This window comes from Bufo bufo, chromosome 8 (assembly GCF_905171765.1).
Source record: "Bufo bufo chromosome 8, aBufBuf1.1, whole genome shotgun sequence".
NCBI classification, from domain to species: Eukaryota; Metazoa; Chordata; class Amphibia; order Anura; family Bufonidae; genus Bufo; species Bufo bufo.
In genome coordinates, this window is record NC_053396.1 from 136,031,506 (window position 1) to 136,054,912 (window position 23,407).

Consider the following 23,407-nt stretch of genomic DNA (forward strand, 5'->3'; position numbering starts at 1 on the left):
GGAGGCCTGATAGTGATAAAAATTAAAAAGTGGGAAAAAATAAGTTTTATTTTTTTGTCGCCATATTTTGACCCCTATAACTTTTTTGTAATTATGTGAATGGAGCTGTATGGGGGCTCATTTTTTGCGGGGCGATCTGAACTTTTCATTGATACCATTCTGGGTTGTGTATGACTTTTTGATCGCTTTTCATAAAACAAATTTGTAGAAAATTAAGTGACCAAAAACGGCGAATTGGCCATTTGGATGCTTTTTTCAGTTTTTCTGTTTGCCGTATGGGAAATATATTTTTATACCATGGGCATTTTCGCACATCGTGACACTGATGATGTGTATTTTTTTTTTTGTTCTTTTATTTTTGCGGGGGAAAAGGGGGGTGATTTTAATTTTTATGTTTTTTAATTTTTAAAAACTTTTTTTTTTAACACTTTTTATAGTTCAAGCAATCAATAGTTTGCTATTCTCATAGACCCCAATGCAATGGTGCAATCTTTATTAGTTAGCAACAGCCAGCTGTTGCCCATATGCAGACGTAGTACTTGGTCGCATCACAACCGACCGCGCCGTGTGGTTGTACCCTAATAGGGGCTTAGCTTCAGCTTGAGGGAGGTCCATTGAAGTGGACAGAGGTCCCTCTACTCAATGTAAAGATCTATTGTGACCAGGAATGATGGTAGTGCTTAACAATAGCTACAGAAACTGTGCTGCAAAGGGTTAAGTAATAGTCCAACCTATATGGGAGGATCTGTGCGGCACCTGGAAGCAGGTAAAGCAGGTAGGGAGAGCTTGGCTCAAACAAAACAGAGAAGCCTTCCTGGATCCAGGACATACTTTATAGTGCTGCGCCTGCCTGCTCTCTTTTTTGTTAAAGGCGAGATGTGGCTCATGTTAAGGGGAGCCCAAGCCTCCTGGCATCATCTATCGTACCGTGTGCTGGTGCTCTGTCTTCTGGCAATACAGGGCTCTACGTCTGATGTTCTATGGACAGCCAATGTGAATTACTCCTATGTCATGGAAAACAAGACCTACTGGGATGAGGGAGAGATCGGGGTCTATGGCCAAGACTCGCCAGTGGACCGGGCATACGGACTGGTCGTCCTGCCAAGGCGTAGGCAGCAGCACCACTTTTCATCATCACCAAGTATGTGTCCACCGCATCTGAACTTTAGTGTCCCAGAGAACTATAACAATGCTTGGATTGCTCTTATACAACGAGGAGATTGTCCATTTAGTGAGAAGATCAAAGCTGCGGCGGAGGCTGGGGCCAAAGCGGTGGTCATATACAACAACGAAGGAAACGAAAATGGGGTTTTTGAAATGTCTCATCCGGGTAAGTGTATATGACCTTAAAAATGACAACCTGTACAATAACTATGACAAATTTACGGTGTATAATTAATGGTTACTAAGTCTACATATAAAATCCATATTTTTTTTTTTTTCACATTACAAAATCGCATAATATAAAATTATACAACACAATCAATTTATTTTTCCCATTTTCCTTCCTTTCCCCACCTCCCCTCACCCAACCTAACCCTGAGAGAGAGAGGGGGGGAAAAATTATACAAAACCCTTTTTATCTCTTTATACATATACACTTATACATATAAAATCTTTAATTACAGAACATAATAAGAGATGAGCGAATTTCATGTTATGAAATTCGTTTGCGCTTTGTTTGGCGGTAAAAGCAGAATTGCGTTATGGATTCCGTTACCACGGACCATAACGCAATTCTATGACTGAATGCATAATGGAATTAGTCTCGTTTCTGTTATGCAGGGGAGTCCTCTCCTGCATAACAGAAACTAGACGGATCTGTTATGCAGCCCATAGAATTCTATTATGACGTAATAAATAAAGGAATGCCTCTGTTATGAATTCAGTCATAGAATTGCGTTATGATCAGTGGTAACGGAATCCATAACACAATTCTGCTTTTACCACCAAACGAAGCGTGAACGAATTTCAAAACATAATGTGTCCGTTCAGCCGTCATGTGTAATCAGGTGGTCTGGCTGTATATAGCTTGTATAGCCAAACATGTATCTACCTACACTGACGCCAGATTGGTGGGTGCCCTATCCACTGATTTTAGGACGCGTCAGGATTAGTGTTGAGCGAACTTCTGTTTTAAGTTCGGCGTCTAAAGTTCAGCTTCCGGTTAGCGGAGAATCCCGATATGGATTCCGAATTCCGTTGTGGTCCGTGGTAGCGGAATCAATAATGGCCGATTATTGATTCCGCTACCACGGACCACAACGGAATTCGGAATCCATATCTGGATTCTCCGCTAACCGGAAGCTGAACTTTAGACGCCGAACTTAAAACAGAAGTTCGCTCAACACTAGTCAGGATAAGTCATCAGTATGTGATCAGTGGAGGTCCAACTCAATCAGCTGTTTTGGAAAGGCAGCGGAGATCGCTTCTCGCAGCCCCGTCCATTGAATAGAGGCTGAGTTTGGTATCGCAGCTCAACCCCATTCACTTGAATGAGACTCCGCTATGCTTAGGAAATGTGACTTCATTGTCCTAGAAACAGACCCCAGCACTCGCGGTGCCGCAGCCTCTTCAAACAGCTGAATGTCAAGGGTGCCGAAAGTCAGACCCCCACTGATCAGATACTAATGACCTATCCTGAGGAATAGGTCAAGCCATCAGTATAAGGGCTCTTTCACAGGAGTGGATGTTGTGCGGGTAATCCGCTGCCTGAAAGAGTGCCAAGCCCCGCTCCGGACAGCAGCGACACGGAGCATTAACATGATTGGTAATGCTCCGTGCCTCTATGTGATCTTCTTACTACAAAATCACAGTAAAATAAAGTTGTCACGGTGATTTTGTAGTAAAAAGGTCCCAGAGAGGCAAAGAGCATTACCAATCATGTTAATGCTCCGTGTCTCTGCTGTCCAGAACGGGGCTTGGCACTCCTTCACGCAGCGGAATACCCGAACGGTTTGTGCCCACAAACGTAAGGGCTCTGTGTCCATGGTGCAGACTGCGAATAGCGGTCTGCAATGCGCAGCCACTAGCCTTGTGCACTTTGTGATGCGGATCCATTGACTTGAATGGGTCTGCGTTCTGCAAGATATGGTAAAAAAGATAGGACATGTCTTATGTTTTGCAGTGCGGAGGCATGTACCCGAAAGGCCATGGAATAGCTTTGTAGTGTTTCCGTGGGCTTCCGAAGCGTGCCTCCGCTCAGCAAAATATTGCACCTGTCCTATCTTTGGTCTTATCTTGCCGATCCCATTCAAGCCAAGGAGTCCGCATCCGCAGCACGCAGTGAACACGACCAGTGCCTGTATATAGCGGACCTGCCATTTGCGGTCCACAGCACGGGCATGGAGCCCTTAGATTCATGTGCATGAACCCTTAGGCCCCTTTCACAGGAGCGAGTTTTCCGCGCGGATGCGTTGCGGGAGGTGAACGCATTGCATCCGCACGGAATCCTGACCCATTCATTTCTATGAGCTTGTTCACATGAGCGGTGATTTTCACGCATCACTTGTGCGTTGCGTGAAAATCGCAGCATGCTCCTCTTTGTGCGTTTTTCACGTAACGCAAGCCCCATAGAAATGAATGGGGTTGCGTGAAAATCGCAACCAAGTGCGGATGCGGTGCGATTTTCACGCATGGTTGCTAGGAGACGATCGGGATGGAGACCCGATCATTATTATTTTCCCTTATAACATGGTTATAAGGGAAAATAATAGCATTCTGAATACAGAATGCATAGTAAAACAGCGCTGGAGGGGTTAAAAATAAAATAAAAAATCATTTAACTCACCTTAATCAACTTGATCGCGTAGCCCAGCATCTGCTTCTGTCCCCTTTACTGAATAGGACCTGTGGTGAGCATTAATTTTAGGTCAAGGACCTTTGATGACGTCACTCCGGTCATCACATGGTACGTCACATGATCTTTTACCATGGTGAATCACCATGAGTCAGGAAGTTTATTCTTTAAATCCCTGTGTGTAATTATCTACCCCACTGTAGTAAAAAAAACAAGCATCCAGGGGGGTGAATTTAACACTGGGGTAAATAATATAATTAAAATGGAGGGTTAAATGTGTAAATGTATTTAAAAAAAAGAAGGGATGCCTTTAACATATATATCTCCTTGAGAAGCCAATTTGACCCTAAAGGGTTAATTCAACCTGTAATCTAAACTCTGTGTCCTGTTACTTCTCTTATCTCTCTGCTCTGCTATCAGTAAACCTTTCCTGTCTCACGTGGTGTCAGGGAGCCGCTATCTAATAGTGGGAGACTCCCTGAACGTCCGGGAGACTTGAGATCCCTGATGTTATAAGGGAAAATAATACAATCTACAGAACACCGATCCCAAGCCCGAACTTCTGTGAAGAAGTTCGGGTTTGGGTACCAAACATGTGTGATTTTTCTCACGCGAGTGCAAAACGCATTACAATGTTTTGCACTCGCGCGGAAAAATCACGGGTATTCCCGCAACGCACCCGCACATTTTCCCGCAACGCCCGTGTGAAAGAGGCCTTAGACACCCTTTTAATCCTAGCTATACATGGACTGTTATTTCACTTTGTTAACCTTACGCCACTCGTGAACTAATTTAGTATTGTACGAACATTCATCTTCCCACACTATGGAAATTATTTTAAAAAATAAGACTTTTTAAAATCCTAAAGGGGAAAAAACAACAACTTTAATTAAACTTTATTACCATGGAGATCTAAGTTTGGCTCATAGTAGGTCCTAATCTTGCAGATGTGATATAGATGGTAAAATGCACCCATGTTGCGGCTATAGTCACAGAATTGTTATGGAGGACGCCTCGTACTTGAGAACCCTTATGATTGGTGTCACTTTTACAGTTCATGTTGACTATGGTACATATTATTATCCCATGGCATGTTACCAGGTTGCCCCTCTGCCAGTTGGTAGGTCTCTTCGCATAGGCTAAGTATTAACACTTCTCTAGACATTACTGTAAAATATTGTCCGATCATTATAAATGTTAAATTACATCTAAATAATTATTTAAAATATCATAAGTGCATATATAATGAGATACTGAATATCTTACCACAAGGAAGTGCCCTGTAAGTAGAACCAAGAAAATACCAGAACATGGCAGTTATAATGCTAGGGTGACGTGCCCTAGTTGCAATGTAGTGCCTTTGCCACTCAATCAGGGTAGGGAGTTCTGTAGAAAAGCTTTATATCTATGTTCCTCATTGGATCCAATACTCGTTTTTGGCAAAAATACTCATACTGAAACCAGGACGTATGTGACCGGTTCTAAAGCAGGCCATGCATATTCCGTTTCACACAAAAACAGAAATCTAAAGGAAGAACTTTGCCATCTTGCTGGATGATCCACTCCTGGCTTTGACTCCAAAAACTGCAGTGGTGTTTTAAAAAAAATAAATAAATAATACGGTAAATGTATGGCCCATTTGTGAAACCCCCTAACATATATTCCTTACTGATCAGGGTGATTTCTATGGAGTCTTCCATTTGTTCCTAGATGTCTTCTGTCAGAGAAGCCATGATCAGGCACAGCACGTTGAGTTTTAGCAAACGGTACCCTAAGGCCTCTTGCACACATGTGGTGTGGCCGTATTACAGCGGGTCCGCAACCACTGATGCGGAACCTTTCACTTGAATGGGTCCGCAATCGCGGAGATGCGTAACGGAAGCACGGATCGGAACCCCACGGAAGCACTACGGAGTGCTTCTGTGGTGTTCCTGTCCGTGCCTCCGCACCGCAAAAAATTAGAACTTGCTCTATTTTTTGGTGGTGCGGACGGATCATGGACCCATTCAAGTTGAATGGGTCTCGATCTGTCCCAGCCGCCGCTCGGACGTTGCCCGTGCATTGGGGACTGCAGATTGCAGTCACCAATGCACTGAACGGATGCACAACGTTCGTGTGCAAGAGGCCTAAGGCCTCTCTTACATGTCCATGTTGACATCCATGACAAGATGATCAGTGTCTGTGAAGGATCCATGTTTGGTCCATGTGTTTGCTTTTGCCTTCCGTGTGTCACTGGTATTCTATGGACACTGCTAGGTTGAAAACTGGTTACACGAGCATCTTCTAGTAACTATCTGTGAAAACCACAGACCAAACATGGATGCCATTTGTGTTGAGGCCTTGGTTTTGATTTTGACAGATTGGTAGGCTATATTGTGCATGAAGGATCTGTAATTGCAGATAAAAATAAGGCCTGCTTCTGTGGTGTGACCACGGACCCACGGTCCATGGAAAACCACTGATGTATGAATACACCTGTTAAAGTTAATGAGTTTGCGTGCTCTCTGTGGAGGACACATGTACCTCTTTCACACATTAATGAATCATAGACATCTCTTTCCTCTAGTGAAATAACACTTGCTATATGCCTAGCCACTAGTGTTGTGCGAACTTTTGTTTTAAGTTTGGCGTCCAAGATGGTTTAATTCTTTGCTGCTAACTCGCCGTAAGATGTGAAAGGACAAATATATTAAGGGTGTGTTCACACGTTTTGTTGAAGACATTTCTGAGACTGTGCCATACCTCTCAATGGGGTTTGTAAAAGTCCCTCCCTGGCCATACTGTAGAAACAATTATCGGTGTATGGTAATTTTTGCAATAAATCTGATGTGAACAAACCCTACGACAGAATGGTTTGTGTTTCTTCTAAAAGATGCCACCTTTGTGCATTCTTGAGCATGAGTTTAATTTCACAGATTTCGAGTGACGAAGATTCCCTGCAGTCTTTGAATTCCTCCATTTTTGAAATCGTGACCCACTGATATGCACTGTGGATTAATGTTATCACAGAATTTACTATGTGTGCAATAAAAACCTAATATTACACAATAGAGGGGTTTATTTGAAAACGGTCAATCATAAGTCCTCATGCACACGACCGTATGTAATTTGTGGTCCACAAACCGTGGATCTGCAAAATATGTATACTGTCCGTGTGTCATCCGTATGTGCATGCTGCGAGTTATAGAACATGTCCTGTACTGGTCTTCAAAATACGATCCACGAATTGAAGTAAATGGGTCCACAAAAAAATGCAGATGGCACACGGACAGTATCTGTATTCTGTGAATTTGAAAAATACATATGTGCATGAGGCCAAGGTGCTTATCTATCTGTATGCAGTCTGCCAATATTAAAGGGAACCTGTCCTCAAGAAAAGGTGGTCTAATCTGCAGGCCGCACGTTATAGAGCAGAAGGAGCTGAGTAGATATATTCCTCAAAGGTCAGTTAATCATTTGACTACTGGAAAGGGCTCACAGATTACACGTAGTAAAGCCCTGGTCTTTATATGTTGGGCCTGTGAGTCAAAAAACTATTATATAGGTTTCTTAAATAGGATCAAAATTTAAAAGTGTTGTCCAACATTAGAAAAAAAATATCTGCTTTCTTCCAAAACACAGGCTCACCACTGTCTGGTACTGTAGCTCCGCTCCACTGGTGTCAATGGGGCAAATCTTCTGTACCGGACACAACCTGTGGACAAGGGTGGTGCTGTTTTTTTGGAAGAAATTGGATACTGTATGTTTTTGTAATCCTGGACTACCCCGTTTAACATGGAGTTTGTCATAGGGTAACAGCAGTTGACTAATTAGTCTACTGTTCCAACCTCATATTGTCAATTATAATCCATGCAAACCTACTCTAAACCAAACGAAAAACAATGACGCCGCAGTGGGGGGAAGGCTCTCAAACTTCCTGACATCTTGGGAATTGATCTCCCAGAATGCTTGGACAAGAGAGATCATAGGCCCAGGATACAGGATAGAGCAGTCTTCAAAACCCCCAAACAGATTTTCAATAACGCGCTTCCAGGCAAATCTATGGCAGGAAGTTCAAGACCTTCTAACAATGAATGTAATTACTCAAGTTCTCATACTACATCAAGGAAAGGGATTCTACTCTAACCTTTTTCTGGTAAAGAAAAAGGAGGGGTTGTTCCGTATGATAATAAATTTGAAACCCGGGAATCTGTCACCTATTTTGACCATATAAAACCGTTAAAATAGCAATGTGCAATAAACTACCTTCATTCCTGCATGTGTCTTCTTTCTTTTATTCAACTTTTCATTCTTATAAAAAAGCAATTTTTCTGATATGCAAATCAGGTTCCAAGGTGCCCAGAGGGGCGTTATTACTCTGCTCTAGTGCCCAGTAACGCCCCCTGCAGTGCCCAGCCGTCCTTTCTTCCAAGCCCAGCACGCCTCCTCATAAATAAATGTCCTCCCACATACTTGCCAAACAGCGCCGCCCCCTCCCCACCACGTCATTTAATTTATTCATTGCACCATCGTGCTTCCTCCTCTCTTGCCCTGCGGCGCCGCCCCCTCCCATTACGTCATTAAATGTGTTCATAGCACCGGCCCTCCCTTCCTCCTCTCTTGTCCTCCGAAATCCCGCGCAGTATCGGTGCAGGCACTCACGATTCTCCTGTTACAGAGGGCTATGAATACATTTAATGACGTAATGGGAGGGGGCGGCGCCGTAGGCCAAGAGAGGAGGAAGGAACGCCCGATGAAGTGAATAAATTAAATGACGTAATCGGGAGGGGGCAGCGCCGTAGGCGAAGAGAGGGGGAAGCACGATGGTGCAATGAATAAATCAAATGACGTGGTAGGGAGGGGGCGGCGCCGTTCGGCAAGTATGTGGGAGGACATTTATTTATGAGGAGGCGTGATGGGCTTGGAAGAAAGGCCGGCTGGGCACTGCAGAGGGGTGTTACTGGGCACTAGAGCAGAGTAATAACGCCCCTCTGGGCACCTTGGAACCTGATTTGCATATCAGAAAAATCGCTTTTTTATAAGAATGAAAAGTTGAATAAAAGAAAAGACACATGTAGGTAAGAAGGTACTTTATTGCACATTGCTATTTTAACGGTTTTATGTGGCCAAAATGGGTGACAGATTCCCTTTAAACAAATTCATCTTGTATTGGAAACTGAGGATGGAGTCCCTGATGTTGACAATACCTTTTGTTAAACCCAAATGTCCTAATGTGTACGATAGATCTACGAGACGCATACTATCACGTCCCAATCCATACCAACTCCCAAAAGTTCCTCCGGTTTGCCATCAGAGACGACAGAGGCCGAATCCATCACTATCAGTTCAGGGCACTCCCGTTCAGAATCTCCTCGGCCCCGAGAATCTTTACAAAGTTAATAGTGGAAATGGTGGCATTCTTAGGGAAAGCGGGCCTGATGCTAGTTCCGTACCTAGACGACTTCCTTCTAATCAGCGACAGTCCGCATCAGATGAGACTAGACTGAAACAAGTCTGTCCTTTCACCTTCCACAAGAATACACTTTTTAGGAATGATCCTAGACTCCCAGGCCCAGGCTACCTTTCTTCCCCCGGACAAGATCTCAGCTCTGCAAAGGAAAATCAGAACATTCCAGAGGAAGAGAACATGCTCAATAAGAGAAGCAATGAGCCTGTTGGGTCTACTAACCTCATGCATTCCAGCAGTACCCTGGAGTCAGAATCACTTCAGACCCTTACAAAACTGGATCCTGGGGGTCTGGGACAAATGACAATCCTCGCTAGACCGCAAGGTGACAATCCTACCGCCAGTAAAGAAGTCCCTAGATTGGTGGAAGTTCTCCTCAAACCTGTCCAAGGGGACACCATGGCAGAAGATCCCCTACATTCAAGTCGTTACAGATGCAAGTCTTTCAGGCTGGGGCGCAAAGGTAGGAGACTATCTGTTTCAGGGGACCTGGCCCCAATCAAGTCACAATCGTCAAATTACAGGGAGCTGAAGGCGGTCTGGGAGACCCTAAAAGTGACGGAGAGGATTCTTCAGGGTCACCATGTAAAGATACTCTCAGACAACACGACATCCATCGCTTATCTCTCACACCATGGTGGGACACGGTTAGCGGCTCTTCAGTCACTATCATCCCAAATCTTCACCTGGGCAGAGCAAAAGGTGAGCTCCATTTCAGCGGTTCACCTCAAGGGTGTATTAAACCAAGAAGCAGACGACCGAATGATCCCTGAACGAAAACGTGTTCCAGATGGTGGTGGACAGATTGGGAAATCCCAAAGTGGATCTCTTCGCCTCAAGGGCAAACTCGGAGGCGGAAGTATTTTGTTCCCTAAACCCCAGGGACAACCTTTGGGCCTTGGATGCATTCGCCGCAAGATGGCATTGGAGACTCTGTTATGGCCTCCCTCCACTACCATTGATTCCAAAGGTAATCCAGAAGTTACATCAGGACAGAACCACACTAATCTTAACCAGCCTCTTTTTGGCCAGAACGGGGCTATTTTCTTCTCAAAAAACTCTCCATCCGGGAACCTTGGCCTCTTCCCATCAGGAAGGACCTTCTGCGTCAGGGTCCAGTCCTATACCCAGATCCACAGTTCCTGAAACTGCCTGGATCCTGAGACCCAGCTCCTGAAAAGACAGGGATTGTCAGACAAGGTAATATATACACTAAAAGCCTCGAGGAAGAAGGTGACCTCAACAATCTATTTAAAGATGTGGAAGAAGTTCTGTTCCTGGTCGGGGGACGCGGCTCCAAATTTTTTAAAACCTAACATCCTGAAAATTCTGGTCTTTTTACAGCAGGGACTTGACTTAGGATTGAGACCTTCCACCCTCAAAGTCCAAGTATCTGCTCTTGGCTGTTTTTATCAAGATATCGCAGGCCACCGCTGGATTAGAAGGTTTATGAGAGCAGCCTCTAGAATTCGTCCAACTATTAAGTCATGAGTTCCCTCCTGGGACCTCCACATCGTACTCCTCAGGACTGATGCTACCTCCCTTTTGAGCCTATAGCTGACTGCTCAATTAAACATTTATCACTAAAGACTGCCTTCCTGATTGCGATAACATCCGCCCATAGACTAGGGGAAATACAAGCGCTATCCCTCAGAGAACCCTATCTATGTATCTTAGATGACAGGATAATTCTCAGATTGGATCCAGGTTTCCTCCCCAAAGTTGTATCCAACTTCCATCGCAGCCAAGAGATCATCTTACCTTCTTTCTGTCAAATCCTTCAAATGGCAAAGAGTTAAGCTTCCACTCCTTAGATGTTAGACGCTCCGCATTAAATTACATCGAGGCTACCAAAGATTTAAGGTCGTCTGACAATCTTAGTCCTGTTCGCGGGAAAAACAAAGGCCAGAAAACTTCCAAATCCTCTCTGGCCAGTTGGATCAAAAACGCTATCTCTCTATGCTATGAGATTCAGAATCTCCCATGTCCTGTTAACCTGAGGGCCCATTCAACCAGAGCCATGTCATCCTCTCAGGCCGAGAGGGCTGGCGCCTCCCTTGATGACATTTGTAAAGCGGCCACATGGGCCAGCGTCCATATCTTTGTCCAACATTACAGACTCGACCTTTCCGGGGCTTCTGATCTGTCTTTTGGACAAAGTCCTTTAGGCGGTTGCCCCCATTTTTTTGATATATAATTTTTTTTTTTTGTATATCTCCTTGTATGCCGTTGTGATGATGCTATGGGAAAAAAAATTGAATTAGTACTTACCGGTAATTCAGTTTCCATGAGATCATCACGACGGCACGTTATTCCCTCCCATTTTTTGTTCTGGAGGCCCCCGGAAGGTATGAGGTAATATCTTCCTTCACTAATCTTATTCTTACCACCTTCTTTTTTTACTCTGTATGATTTTGGAAACAATGATGTTGGTGGTGGGAGAGGGGAATTTAATCCTTTCTCTCTCTGTTCCTGCCCCCTACAGAGGTCAGGGATCAATCTCCTTGTATGCCGTCGTGATGATCTCATGGAAACTGAATTACCGGTAAGTACTAATTCCGGTTTTTCCACGGACCAACCTTCTTTTAAGCAAAAGTCTTTCATCCAACTATTTAGACAAAAATTTTAAACACAGTTGACCTCTTTTCAAATGATGACTGACTGATGACAGACCTGAGGAATGATTGTATTGGTGGACATCATTTTGATGAACTTTGTCTAGCATGGGTGAAAGAAATCAAGCTGTGGACTTTTAAATGACTTTTGGCAAACACTGAGATGGCACCCGAATACTGGTCTATTGTTGTTCATGTTTATGGTCTTAGCATTCAATGAACCCAATTGCAGGACAATAAGACCTAGTGTTTGAGATGAGCTAACATTTAGCAGGAGGAGGTAGAAGTGAACTTTGTGGGGAATTCCTGTACTTTGTAGATCCATTGTCTTTCAGCAATATCCTTATCAAATATCTCCCCCCCCCCCCCAGATGTCATTACATGTGGATCCTCATTATCCTGTCTGTATTTACAATTGCAAAGATTATGGGACAGCTCTATGAAAATACAATAACTTTTGGATAGATTCACACCCCTGTATAACTGATCTGGCAGGCTGTTTTGACAGGGAACAGCTTACCAGAGTTCACCGGATCCGGCTTGGCCGGATACTGACGTTCACTGCCACAACCCATTGACTATAATGGGATCTGTCCGCTTTCCGGTGAAATGCCAGCTTTTGGACAGACAAAAACCATTGCACAACCCCTTTTTATGCAATCAGAAAACGACCTATTGTTTAAAGGGGTTGTCTCAGATTTAGATATTGATGACCTATCCTGAGGACAGCATACAAACACAAGTTGACGGCAGCATATCCAAAAGTGAACTTTATTCACAGTGGGTCCATGAAAAAAATTTGCAAGAACGCTACTTTCACACTCGTGTCTTGGCTTTCCGTTTGTGAGATCCGTTCAGGGCTCTCAGAAGCGGTCCAAAACGGATCAGTTTTGCCCTAATGCATTCTGTATGGAAAAGGATCCGCTCCGAATGATTCAGTTTGCCTCCGATCAGTCTCCATTCCGCTCTGAAGGCGGACACTAAAACAGTTTTCACACTGGTCACTAAGCCTAATAACATGCGTCACTTCCTGGTCTGTACAGATCACTTTTCCTCCAGTTATCTGCTGATTATTACAGGATGGATTAGAATGACAGATATTACATGTACATTGATAACACAGAATCATCATTCACAATAGGTGATATCACAGCTTCTCTCCTCCCTCCTGACCTCTGCACAGGTCATATAGCATGCCTAGAAAACTCTCCCATAGAAATCAATAAGGTTCCGTCCTGACCATTTGTGTCTATGATCCATAGTGGCTGCCCTAAATGCTGTTAGGAACAGCTCAGGCAACATTGCAGCCAATCTCATTTTCCTCTAAATGATGCTTGCTTTATGTGCAAAATGTATGCCACCAAAAAGACCCTTAAATTTTGGGACAAGTATAAGATGATCTAAAAACTTAGTGGGTCTTGCTGCCCCCAATAAATGGACCCTGTCCTGTCATCTAAAGCACTGACATTTTGCGTTACCGGATTGCAATCAATGGAGCCTAAACAACAAACCCCCCCCCCCCCCTGCTGTCGCTGGTCTGATGGAGACTTGGGGTGGTTTATTACTTGCAGATGCTTCCACTAACTTTTTGTTGGTGCATTCATCAATGTGATTCACTAAAGGGTATATTAAATTTTTATTTTCCATCCTTTATCCTCGTTGATACTTTCTTTCCACTAGTTGTGGTTTTATCATACATTGTTAGAAGTACGATTTTGACCTCAAAAGTCAGAAAAAGCATGTTGAATCCTGTACCGGCTTTATGCAGGGAGTTCATTAGGCCGGTGTTCAGCATTCCTCTGCAAGTGCTGCATTCTTTCCTCACATAAGCTCACTTGCAAGAAGAAGAAAAAAAAAAACATCGTACTCTAAACTGCGGGATTAACCTGTTCCAGTCCAGGATATTTGGTGGAGCCTATACCCCTACTGTTAAGCCCCGCCCACTTTTCACTCCACTTTTAAAATGTGGCAAGAGAAGTGAAAAGTCTCAGGTTATGGCGTGCGCCATAATTTAAGATGTATATAAATAAAATAAAAATTGTCACAATAGTGGTGTAACAAAGGATTTGATACCAGCTCCTCAAAGATTCAGAGCAAAGTGCAATTTTTAATGTTTCATAATTTTAAAATGATGTCCATCTGGTATATGTTACAAGAGGCTATGGAAGTGGACATGCGTATGTTACTAATATACAGTTAGGTCCATATATATTTGGACACTGACGCAAATTGGTTTTTTTATTACCTGTTTACTAAAACAATATTCATGTTATAGTTATATAATGGACATGGTCCAGACTCTTAGCTTTCATTTGAGGGTATCCACATTAAAATTGGATGAAGGGTTTAGGAGTTTCAGCTCCTTTACATGTGGCACCCTGTTTTTAAAGGGACCAAAACCTAATTGGACAATTGACTCAAGGCTGTTTCATGGGCAGGAATGGGCAATTCCTTCATTATTTCATTCTCAATAACCACATAAAAGGCCTGGAGTTGATTTGAGGTGTGGTGCTTGCATTTTGAAGCTTTTGCTGAGAAGTAAACATGCGGTCAAAGGAGCTCTCCATGCAGGTGAAACGAGCCATCCTTCATCTGCGAAAACTGAAAAAACCCATTTGAGAAATTGCTACACTATTAGATTTTGGTACATCCTGAGAAAGAAAAAGCACTAGTGATCTAAAAAATGCAAAAAGACGTGGACGCCCACGGAAGACAACAGTGGTGGATGATTGCAGAATAATTACCATGGTGAAGAGAAACCCCTTCACTACAGCCAACCAAGTGAACAACACTCTCCAGGATATAGGCGTATCAATATCCAAATCTACCATAAAGAGAAGACTGCATGAAAGTAAATACAGAGGGTTCACTGCACGGTGCAAGCCACTCATAAGCCTCAAGAATAAGAAGGCTAGATTGGACTTTGCTAAAAAATCTTTAAAAAACCAGCACACTTCTGGAAGAACATTCTTTGGACAGATGAAACCAAGCTCAACCTCTACCAGAGTAATGGAAAGAAAAAAGTATGGCGAAGGCATGGTACAACTCATGATCCAAAGCATACCACATCATCTGTAAAACACGGCGGAGGCAGTGTGATGGCTTGGGCATGCATGGCCGCCAGTGGCACTGGGTCCCTAGTGTTTATTGATGATGTGTCACAGGACAGAAGCAGCCGGATGAATTCTGGGGTTTTCAGAGACATACTGTGTGCTCGAATCTAGCCAAACTGATTGGTCGGCGTTTCATAATGCAGATGGACAATGACCCAAAACATAAAGCCAAAGCAACCCAGGGGTTTATTAATGCAAAGAAGTGGAATATTCTTGAATTGCCAAATCAGTCACCTGATCTGAACCCAATAGAGCATTTCACTTGTTAAAGGCTAAACTTCAGACAGAAAGGCCCACAAACAAACAGCAACTGAAAACCGCTGCAGTAAAGGCCTGGCAGAGCATTAAAAAGGAGGAAACACAGCCTCTGGTGATGTCCATGAGTTCAAAACTTCAGACAGTCATTGCCAACAAAGGGTTTTCAACCAAGTATTAGAAATTAGCATTTTATTTACAATTATTTGTCCGAATACTTTTGAGCCCCTGAAATTAAGGGATTGAGTTTCAAAAAAATGCTTTAGTTCCTCACATTTTTATGGAATCATTTTGTTCAACCCACTGAATTAAAGCTGAAAGTCTGAACTTCAACTGCATCTAAATTGTTCTGTTCAAAATCCATTGTGGTAAAGTACAGAACACAAATTAGAAAAATGTTTTCTCTGTCCAAATATATATATGGACCTAACTGTGGTTCCCCCCCACCGCCGCATCGATAACAGTGAGGCCACACGGCTGTGAAAAAAAAACGTCAGTTAAAAAACTTTTTTTTTTTTTACTGATGCCTTTTTGAGAAACTGACGTTAAAAATTGGCCTTTTCAATTGTATGGGGGCAGTCTGTCAGTGAAAAAACAGACAAGATAGAACATGTTCTATTTTTTTATGTCTGTTATTCACTGGCTGTCAAAAAAAAAAAAACTGCCATGTGAATAACCATATAGACTACCATTTGTCTTTAAAATGGATGTGTGATGACCATAAAAAGTCCATCACATGTCGTGTGCATGTAGCCTAAGGCTGCATTCACAACTGCAATAAATGTATTCAAACTGCCTGCCGAAGTCCTCCGCTGGAACGGCCTGCCAGAGTTCTCCGGATCCTGCCAAGCCAGATACTGCTGGTCACTGCCAAACACCGGTATAGTCAATGGGGTCCGGCGGTGAACAGCAGTATCCGGCTAGGCTGGATCTGGTGGATTCTGGCAAGCTGTTTTCTGCCAGAACAGCCTGATGGTATGTTCACATCTGCGGTATACATATCTAACATGATATTGTAAATCAAAAAGATTGTGTTTCTGTGTAAACCAGGGGGGAGTCCACATGCAATTTGGCCCCACTGAAGGGGGATAAATCCAGTGGGGGATCTGAAGCGTGGAAACTGCAAAGCCATGGCGGAAACTGCAAAGCCATGGCAGAAATCCAAGGGTCAGACCCAAACTCCACGAGATACACACATCAGGTTTTTCCTACATGTATTTTGGCCACGTGAACATTACACTTACATAAATCTAGTATTTGAAAATGGATGTTGGTTTATTGTGGGACCTAATAAAAAGCCTGAGATTATATGTTATATGGCTCATGAATAGTTAGTTTGCTCATAAACCAAATACTTGCCTCACAGTAAATTGCTGCTATTCAAGTAAGGAAAGTGTTTGTGCTAAGATTAACCTTTTACAGCTGAAGATACAATAGGGTTTACATTCAGCTATTTTCAGTTATAAAACCAAACCAGTCCCACTGCTCGCGTGTTGGTTTAATATTCATACATAAAAGGTCATGGTTTGTAACCCGACATGCTATGTATAGAGCTGTTATGGAACAGGGTACACTTTGGAAATACTGGTTTCTCAGACTAGGAGCACTTTTCCAATGTGTCTTTTTATTGCTCGAAGGAATCTAGAATTAAAAACGGCAACTATAAAATAGTCTTGTTTAAAAAAAAAAAAAATCCTACCGTATGGTGTATACAGCGATCATGCGGGTCTATGTGTCTCCACTGTATATTCTGACCATACTGTGCTGTTTCTCCATACCGTCCATTTGCAGGAGTAGACTGGGCATATACCCTACAGGAAAATTTCCCGATGGGCCAATGCCCAAGGGGCTGCCAGTTCCCTGCTCATAGCACTGTGGTATTTGGTTTTGCTGGAGCGGTATTTTGTGCTGCACTATGGTATTTCTGCCCTCCCGACACTTCTGTTGACCTTCTTGTGTTACTGTCTTCTGTCAATTTAGACTAGCCCACGACTTAAGGCCACTTTTTAAAAAAAAAAAATATATTATTTTTTTTTCCAGGGCCACTTTAAAGGGGTATTCCGGTTGTTAGAAGTTATCCCCTATTCACAGGATGGGGATAACTATTAGATCACTGGGAGTCCTACTGCTGGGATCCCCACCAATCGGTAGGGGTCCCCTGTTCTGATCGGTGGGGGTTCCAGTGGTAGGAACCCCACCGATTTATAATGGGGGATAACGTTTAACCACCGGAATAATCCTTTAAATTCCCAGTCCTTAGATTAGAAAAATATATTTTGTCTATTAAATATTAATTGGTAGTACCCCAGCACCTTCGCAGAAGTGATCAGTAGCAATTCTATTTGTCCATCATGTCTTCTGTCACAAGACAAAAATTGCATAACATGAATGTTGTGAGAATTACTGCGGGAACAAAATAAAATATTGTAATAGATTATGCAAACACTCAAACGTCTATAACCATGGATCATGAGGTGACATATGGGTCCTGCAGTCTGGGATGTCCCATATTAGTGGACCTGTACTTTACATGATGTGTGATGGATAAGAAGACCGTGTTTTACCTTCTTGCAATGGGTCCTAGGAGCATGGCTTTTTTGATGTAAACAGGATGGGACTGGCCCACCAGAACATCCTTTTAATACAGGCTCCTACTTGAGAAGAAGTCTCCATTTGAAGCTAATTTGGAACCATTCATTGGCCGATGGTGATAGTTTTTATGGGTTGATTCACATATAACCTGTTTGTACAATGATGACAGTATGAAAAAATTTAATTATGGTCTCCCCTGGTGAGCCAATGCCACGCCTTTCCATGAGTTTGAGGTAAAGAACACAGCAGAAGCTGATACCTTGCTAGGCTCCACTTTTTATGGCATTTTGATTGTCCATTTACAGAAAATCCTGGTGTAAAATGTAAACACTGGAGCTAAGCCGTCACTAGAACAAGGAAGAGGCTTATTAAATGGTTTCAAAGTTCACTTTTGTTAATTGCTGCATCATTACGGGAATTGACCTTCATGAACCTCCAGATGGAACGAAGTTAAAGTGAATCACACTTTCCTCTCCTCTGTTGCATGAATACCCCTAGATGTGACAGGCATACACAGGGTGAAGGTGGCTTGATGTTAGGTGTAAACATTGGGCTGTCCTCCTGGTTAAAACCACCATGTAGCCTGTATCATATGGTATGATTTCATGTTCTCTTTATACAGAGGACTTACCTTTTTATACATACTGTAGTTTGTAAGACTGAAAAAAGACATGCATCCATCCAGTTATCTTGCAACATTGATCCAGAGGAAGGCAAAAACCATCATGAGGTAGAAGCCAGTTTTCTGCATTTTAGAGGGGGAAAAAAATTCCTTCCAGACTCCAAGCAATCAGAATAACTCCCTGAATCGACAAGCTTCTCCAGATTTCTAGTAACTGTAACCAGAGGTACATCCAGGTCCCTCTTGAACTCTTTTAGTGAATTCACCATCACCACCTTCTCAGGCAGAGAGTTCCATAGTCTCACTGCTCTTACTGTAAAAAATCCTCTTATATGTTTGTGTAGAAACCTCCTTTCCTCTAGATGTAGAGGATGTCCCCTCATCACTGTCCTGGGTATATTTCAATCATGGAAGAGATTTCTGTACTGACCCCTCATATATTTATACATGGGGTATTAGATATCACCTCCGTCTTTTTTGTTTCTAAACTGAATAACACTAAATTGATCTTTCAGGGCACTGTAGTCTATCCATTCCAGTTACTACTTTAGTTACCCTCCTCTGAACCCTCTCCAGCTCTGTCTGTCTTGTTTACAGGAGCCCAGAATTGTACACGGTACTCAATGTGCAGTCTGACTAGTGATTTGTAAAGTGGTAGGACTATGTTCTCATCACAGGCATCTATGCCCCTTTTGATGCAACCAGATATGTTATTGGCCTTGGCAGCAGCCACCTGACACTGGTTTCTACAGTTTAGTTTGCTGTACACAAAAATTTCTAAGTCCTTTTCAATGTCAGTGTTACCCAGTGTTTTACCATTTAGTATGTACTGGTAACTTGTATTTTCCCTTCCCATATGTATAACATTACATTTGTCAGTGTTAAACCTCTTTTCTGCCCAAACCTCCAATCTATCCACATCTATCGGTAGCGGTGGACTGTCCTCTTTTGTGTTAATTACATTACACAGTTTAGTATTATCAGCAAGAATTGATATCTTACTATGCAACCTGTCTACAAGATCAACAACAGGACATTGCAGTCACTCTGTTCATTTCTATGGGAGTATCTCTGGAACTCCCATAGAAATGAATGGAGTGGATGTGTGCCTATATGACCAGCCGCTCTGTTCATTTTGAAAGGCTCCACAGGATACAGGGTCCCCGTTCTTGTGATTGGTTAAATTTTAGAAATAGTCTGTCTATTACATTACTTAATTCTCTTAGCATACAGGAGTATATGCCATCTGGACCAGGGGATTTGTCTAGTTTAATCTTTTTAGGACACTGCTGCACTTTTTCCTCGGTCAGATAGTCTACATTTAATGGGGAGTTTACTTTGACACTCTGCATTTCATTTAACATTCTGGTTTCCTTAGTAAATACAGTGTGGGGGGGGGGGGGATATATTCATCACTCTTTTATAGGGTCATTCTAATATGGTAATGAGATGAATGCTGAAAAAATATTTCAACAGAAGAAGTCCGCATATTAGGCTTAGCGGTCAGTGGTAAACTTACAGAATTTAATTTTTTTTTAATTTTTTTTTTTATATAAAATATGAACAGGAAAATAAAAACCATCAATGCTTATAACAATCTGCTAAATATAGAAATGGGATTTAAACAATAGATTTGCTGATGACGTATTGCTTTTAAAATGTAATAGTCTGCATTCCTGTGTACGTATCCTGTTGCGTACATAGGAATCCTGTTCTGAATATTGCCCGGTTGATGCAACATAGCAGATGTTATGTGTTTTGTACACAGACCTAGGGCATGTTAAAATGATAACAAAAGTTTGTTTAGATCAGCTATGTAAAATAACACAGTAAATTACAAAATGAAAGTGTACCTCCAGTTAAAACACATTTGGCGCTCTCAAGTGTTGAAAAAAAACACAGAATTTATATAGTACCAGCAAAGTGACAATTTTTCTTTTTAACAAATCTTTTTATTAAGAGAATAATAATATCAGACCATTACATATGAGATATAAGCAGGGATAATACATACATTAGAAGCAAGACAGGAATGATCCGACATTTTCCAGATAACCGAAACATCAGATTGAACATAGATACATATTTCTGTGTGAACACGGAAATAAAGAAAGGCAGAAAACAAAAAATTTCAACGGTTCGGCTGTTTCTATAGGTAATATTGCAGTTATAAGTCTTCATGTGTGTGCCCAGCTCCGGATGCCCTCCTCGTCCAGATATGCGGAATATATGGATCAAATACTCTCTCTCTACACCAAAGTCTTACATTATTTCGCCCTAAACTCTCTCAAAGGAGCCCACAATTCAAGGAATCTATTATGTGTCCTGTTGGCCCAACCTACAAATAACTCCATCAAAAATATTTGGTCTATTTTTGTGTACCACTCCTCCAAGGAAGGAGATGTAGGCCAAAGCCAATTTAGTGGGATTAATAGTCTAGCTGCTTGTACTAATGAGGTCGGTAGGTCCGATAAAGCTGGTCGCCAGGTGTCGGAAGGCAGCCATAATAACACTGATGTAGGGGATAGCTTAATTGAAGTTTTACATATTACATTCACCTGGCGTTCTACCAGCTCCCAGAATGATTGATTGAATATTTGGGCAAGACCATAGAATATGAACTCAAGAATCCCCCCCCCCCCCCCCCCCCCCCCCCCCCACATCGCCAACACAGATCATTCATTGAAAGTCCCATTCTGAAAAGCTTGAACGGGTCATTATACCAGCGAGTCATAGTTTTGAATGAGTGTTCCTGTATTGTGATGCATTTAGAAAACCCATGGGATCTTTGGTATATCTGAGTTAGACTGTTCTTTCTCCCCCTATGAACTAAGTCAGATTCCAAGTGACTGAAATTTAACAAATCTCATGTACGCTTTGTATATATTTTCCATGAGGATTTTGAAATTCGCTGCATGTCAATTGTTTGTGTTGATTTCACCAGTTAAATGCAAAGAGTGAGATCTGGGAAAGACCACCACAAAATCTGTAATTAACGCATGTGGCTTTTTGGTGAAGAAACTGAGAAATTACACATAAATCCAGATATTCTGTTCTGTATTCCGTAAAGAAGCACCCATGTGCAGGTAGCCTAAATTTGCCTGCCTGAGGAGCCAGTGCAGAGAATGAGTGGTAGTGACCGTGATGAGGTGTTGTCATGGTGTTGCTTCCTAGGGATTGTTGAAGTGAAAATGTAGTTTGAATAATTAGGTCGGAAGTAAATGTATAACAGTCTCTTTTTACTCAGTGCAGAATATAACTTGTGGTACACCCAGCAGTGAATACAAAGTGCAGCTTCTGGCACCAGAAGAGGAGGTATGGTGTCAAGTTAGATGACTGATTGGCAATAGCAAGGAATTGTAGAGAGAGGTGTCCACTGTAGGATTAAAACTTGAGCTTTGTCTGACCTAATGGTAGTATAGGTGATGGGTGTCTGAGCCCTGGTCCCTCACCATGCAGCAGTGTCTATAAAGCTGTATTTTACTGATCTCTCTGCTGTCTTTTTGTACATTTGCTGATCTCTCTGGAGTGTTGGTGTCACAGGAGAATATATCGTTCCCAGGAGTAGGAGGAAGCGTGTGCTTCCTCTCCTTTCTAAGACTACAAAGGAACGCCCCCTCCTGACAGGAAGCAGGAACAGCCCACTCCCACCAAGAGAGGAAGAACAGGCTGGTTAGCCCTGTTCCTGCCAACTAGAGATGAGCGAATTTCAGGTTATGAAACTCGTTCACGCATCCTTTACTGGTGAAAGGTGAATTGCGTTATGGATTCCGTTACCACGGACCATAATGCAATTCTATGACTGAATGAATAACGGAAGGCCTTTAGAGGATTGGCTGGCCAAAAACCACTGCACTCAGCAGTTTTTGTCCGGGAACAGCCTGTCGGATCTGTAAAATGCAGATGTGAAACAGGCTCTGCTGGTACACATGGCCAAAACAATAAAAACGCATAACAATACAACACAAAACAAACATTTGCGGATGCTGCACTGCCACTGAGTGACAGAGTAGGTGGTCTTGCATCCTATAGCAACTGTGGAATGCTGGACGCCTCAGATTAATAGTATAGTTGGAATTATAGGACTGGCTAGTCTCCAAATGTGTTCTAACAGTAGGTTAGCTGTAATACAAATTCACATAAATTTTAAAGTGTACCTTGCCTTAATTTTATTAAAACATACTCTAAATGTGATGCAAAGAATTTTAATTTAAAAAAAAATCTGAAATTCATGAATACCGTATAGGAAAATAATAATCGTAATGATGCTCACTGCCTTCATGTTGATGATTCTTTGAAGGAATGACCTATGACTGGTACTGGAAACCTTTCCTTTCTGATTTTGTTTTTCCACCACAGACCATGAGATGGAGCCTATGGAAATTGCTATTATCCATTGGCAAAAAAAGTCTATGGCCAGCTTTTAGGTTTTTCAGCCTGTAGTTAACATGTCCATTTTAATTGCGATGCCTACTAAAGCTTGTTTAGTAGGCCAAGAAAAGCCAAAACGACTCTCCGATGTTCAGGTACCTTGCTAATAAGGACAGAGGAAATGAACAATATTTCATTCAATTATACTACTCGGACTACACCCAACCATTTGTTATGTTGTGAGCGGTGACGTTCAACACTGATGTTTACTTGGTTTGGAAATGACTCATTCTATAGATTTAGAATCCATGCTTTAATCTTAGTTTGTCTAGATTTAGATGACCTACTATATATATATATACTGGGTGTGTCCAACAACATCTAAAATAGTGCTTTACCCCTAGAAAAGAACAGGTGAAGGTGGCTTGTTAATATTTGCTTTCAGAGGAGTGGTCAGTGTAAATAGTGTTAAGTGCTTGAGAACAAACCGAAACTAAAGCGCACATGAGTAATGGATTCTATGTTCTGTAGATGTTAAGTCAATCTTTGGCAGTGGAAATAATACAACTAGATGTATTAGGCAAAACCTACTGA

At 42.2% G+C, this 23,407-nt stretch overlaps 1 protein-coding gene across 1 annotated transcript in view; it reads left to right on the forward strand.

Moving 5' to 3' along the window:
• Window positions 1-774: 774 nt before the first annotated feature.
• The window catches only part of RNF128 (ring finger protein 128), an 87,607-nt gene continuing 64,974 nt past the window's right edge, over window positions 775-23,407 (forward strand). The window contains exon 1 of the mRNA XM_040404885.1: window positions 775-1,330. Coding sequence (XP_040260819.1) covers window positions 877-1,330 — 454 coding nt within the window. The 5' untranslated portion in view covers window positions 775-876. The remainder of the gene's footprint in view (window positions 1,331-23,407) is intronic.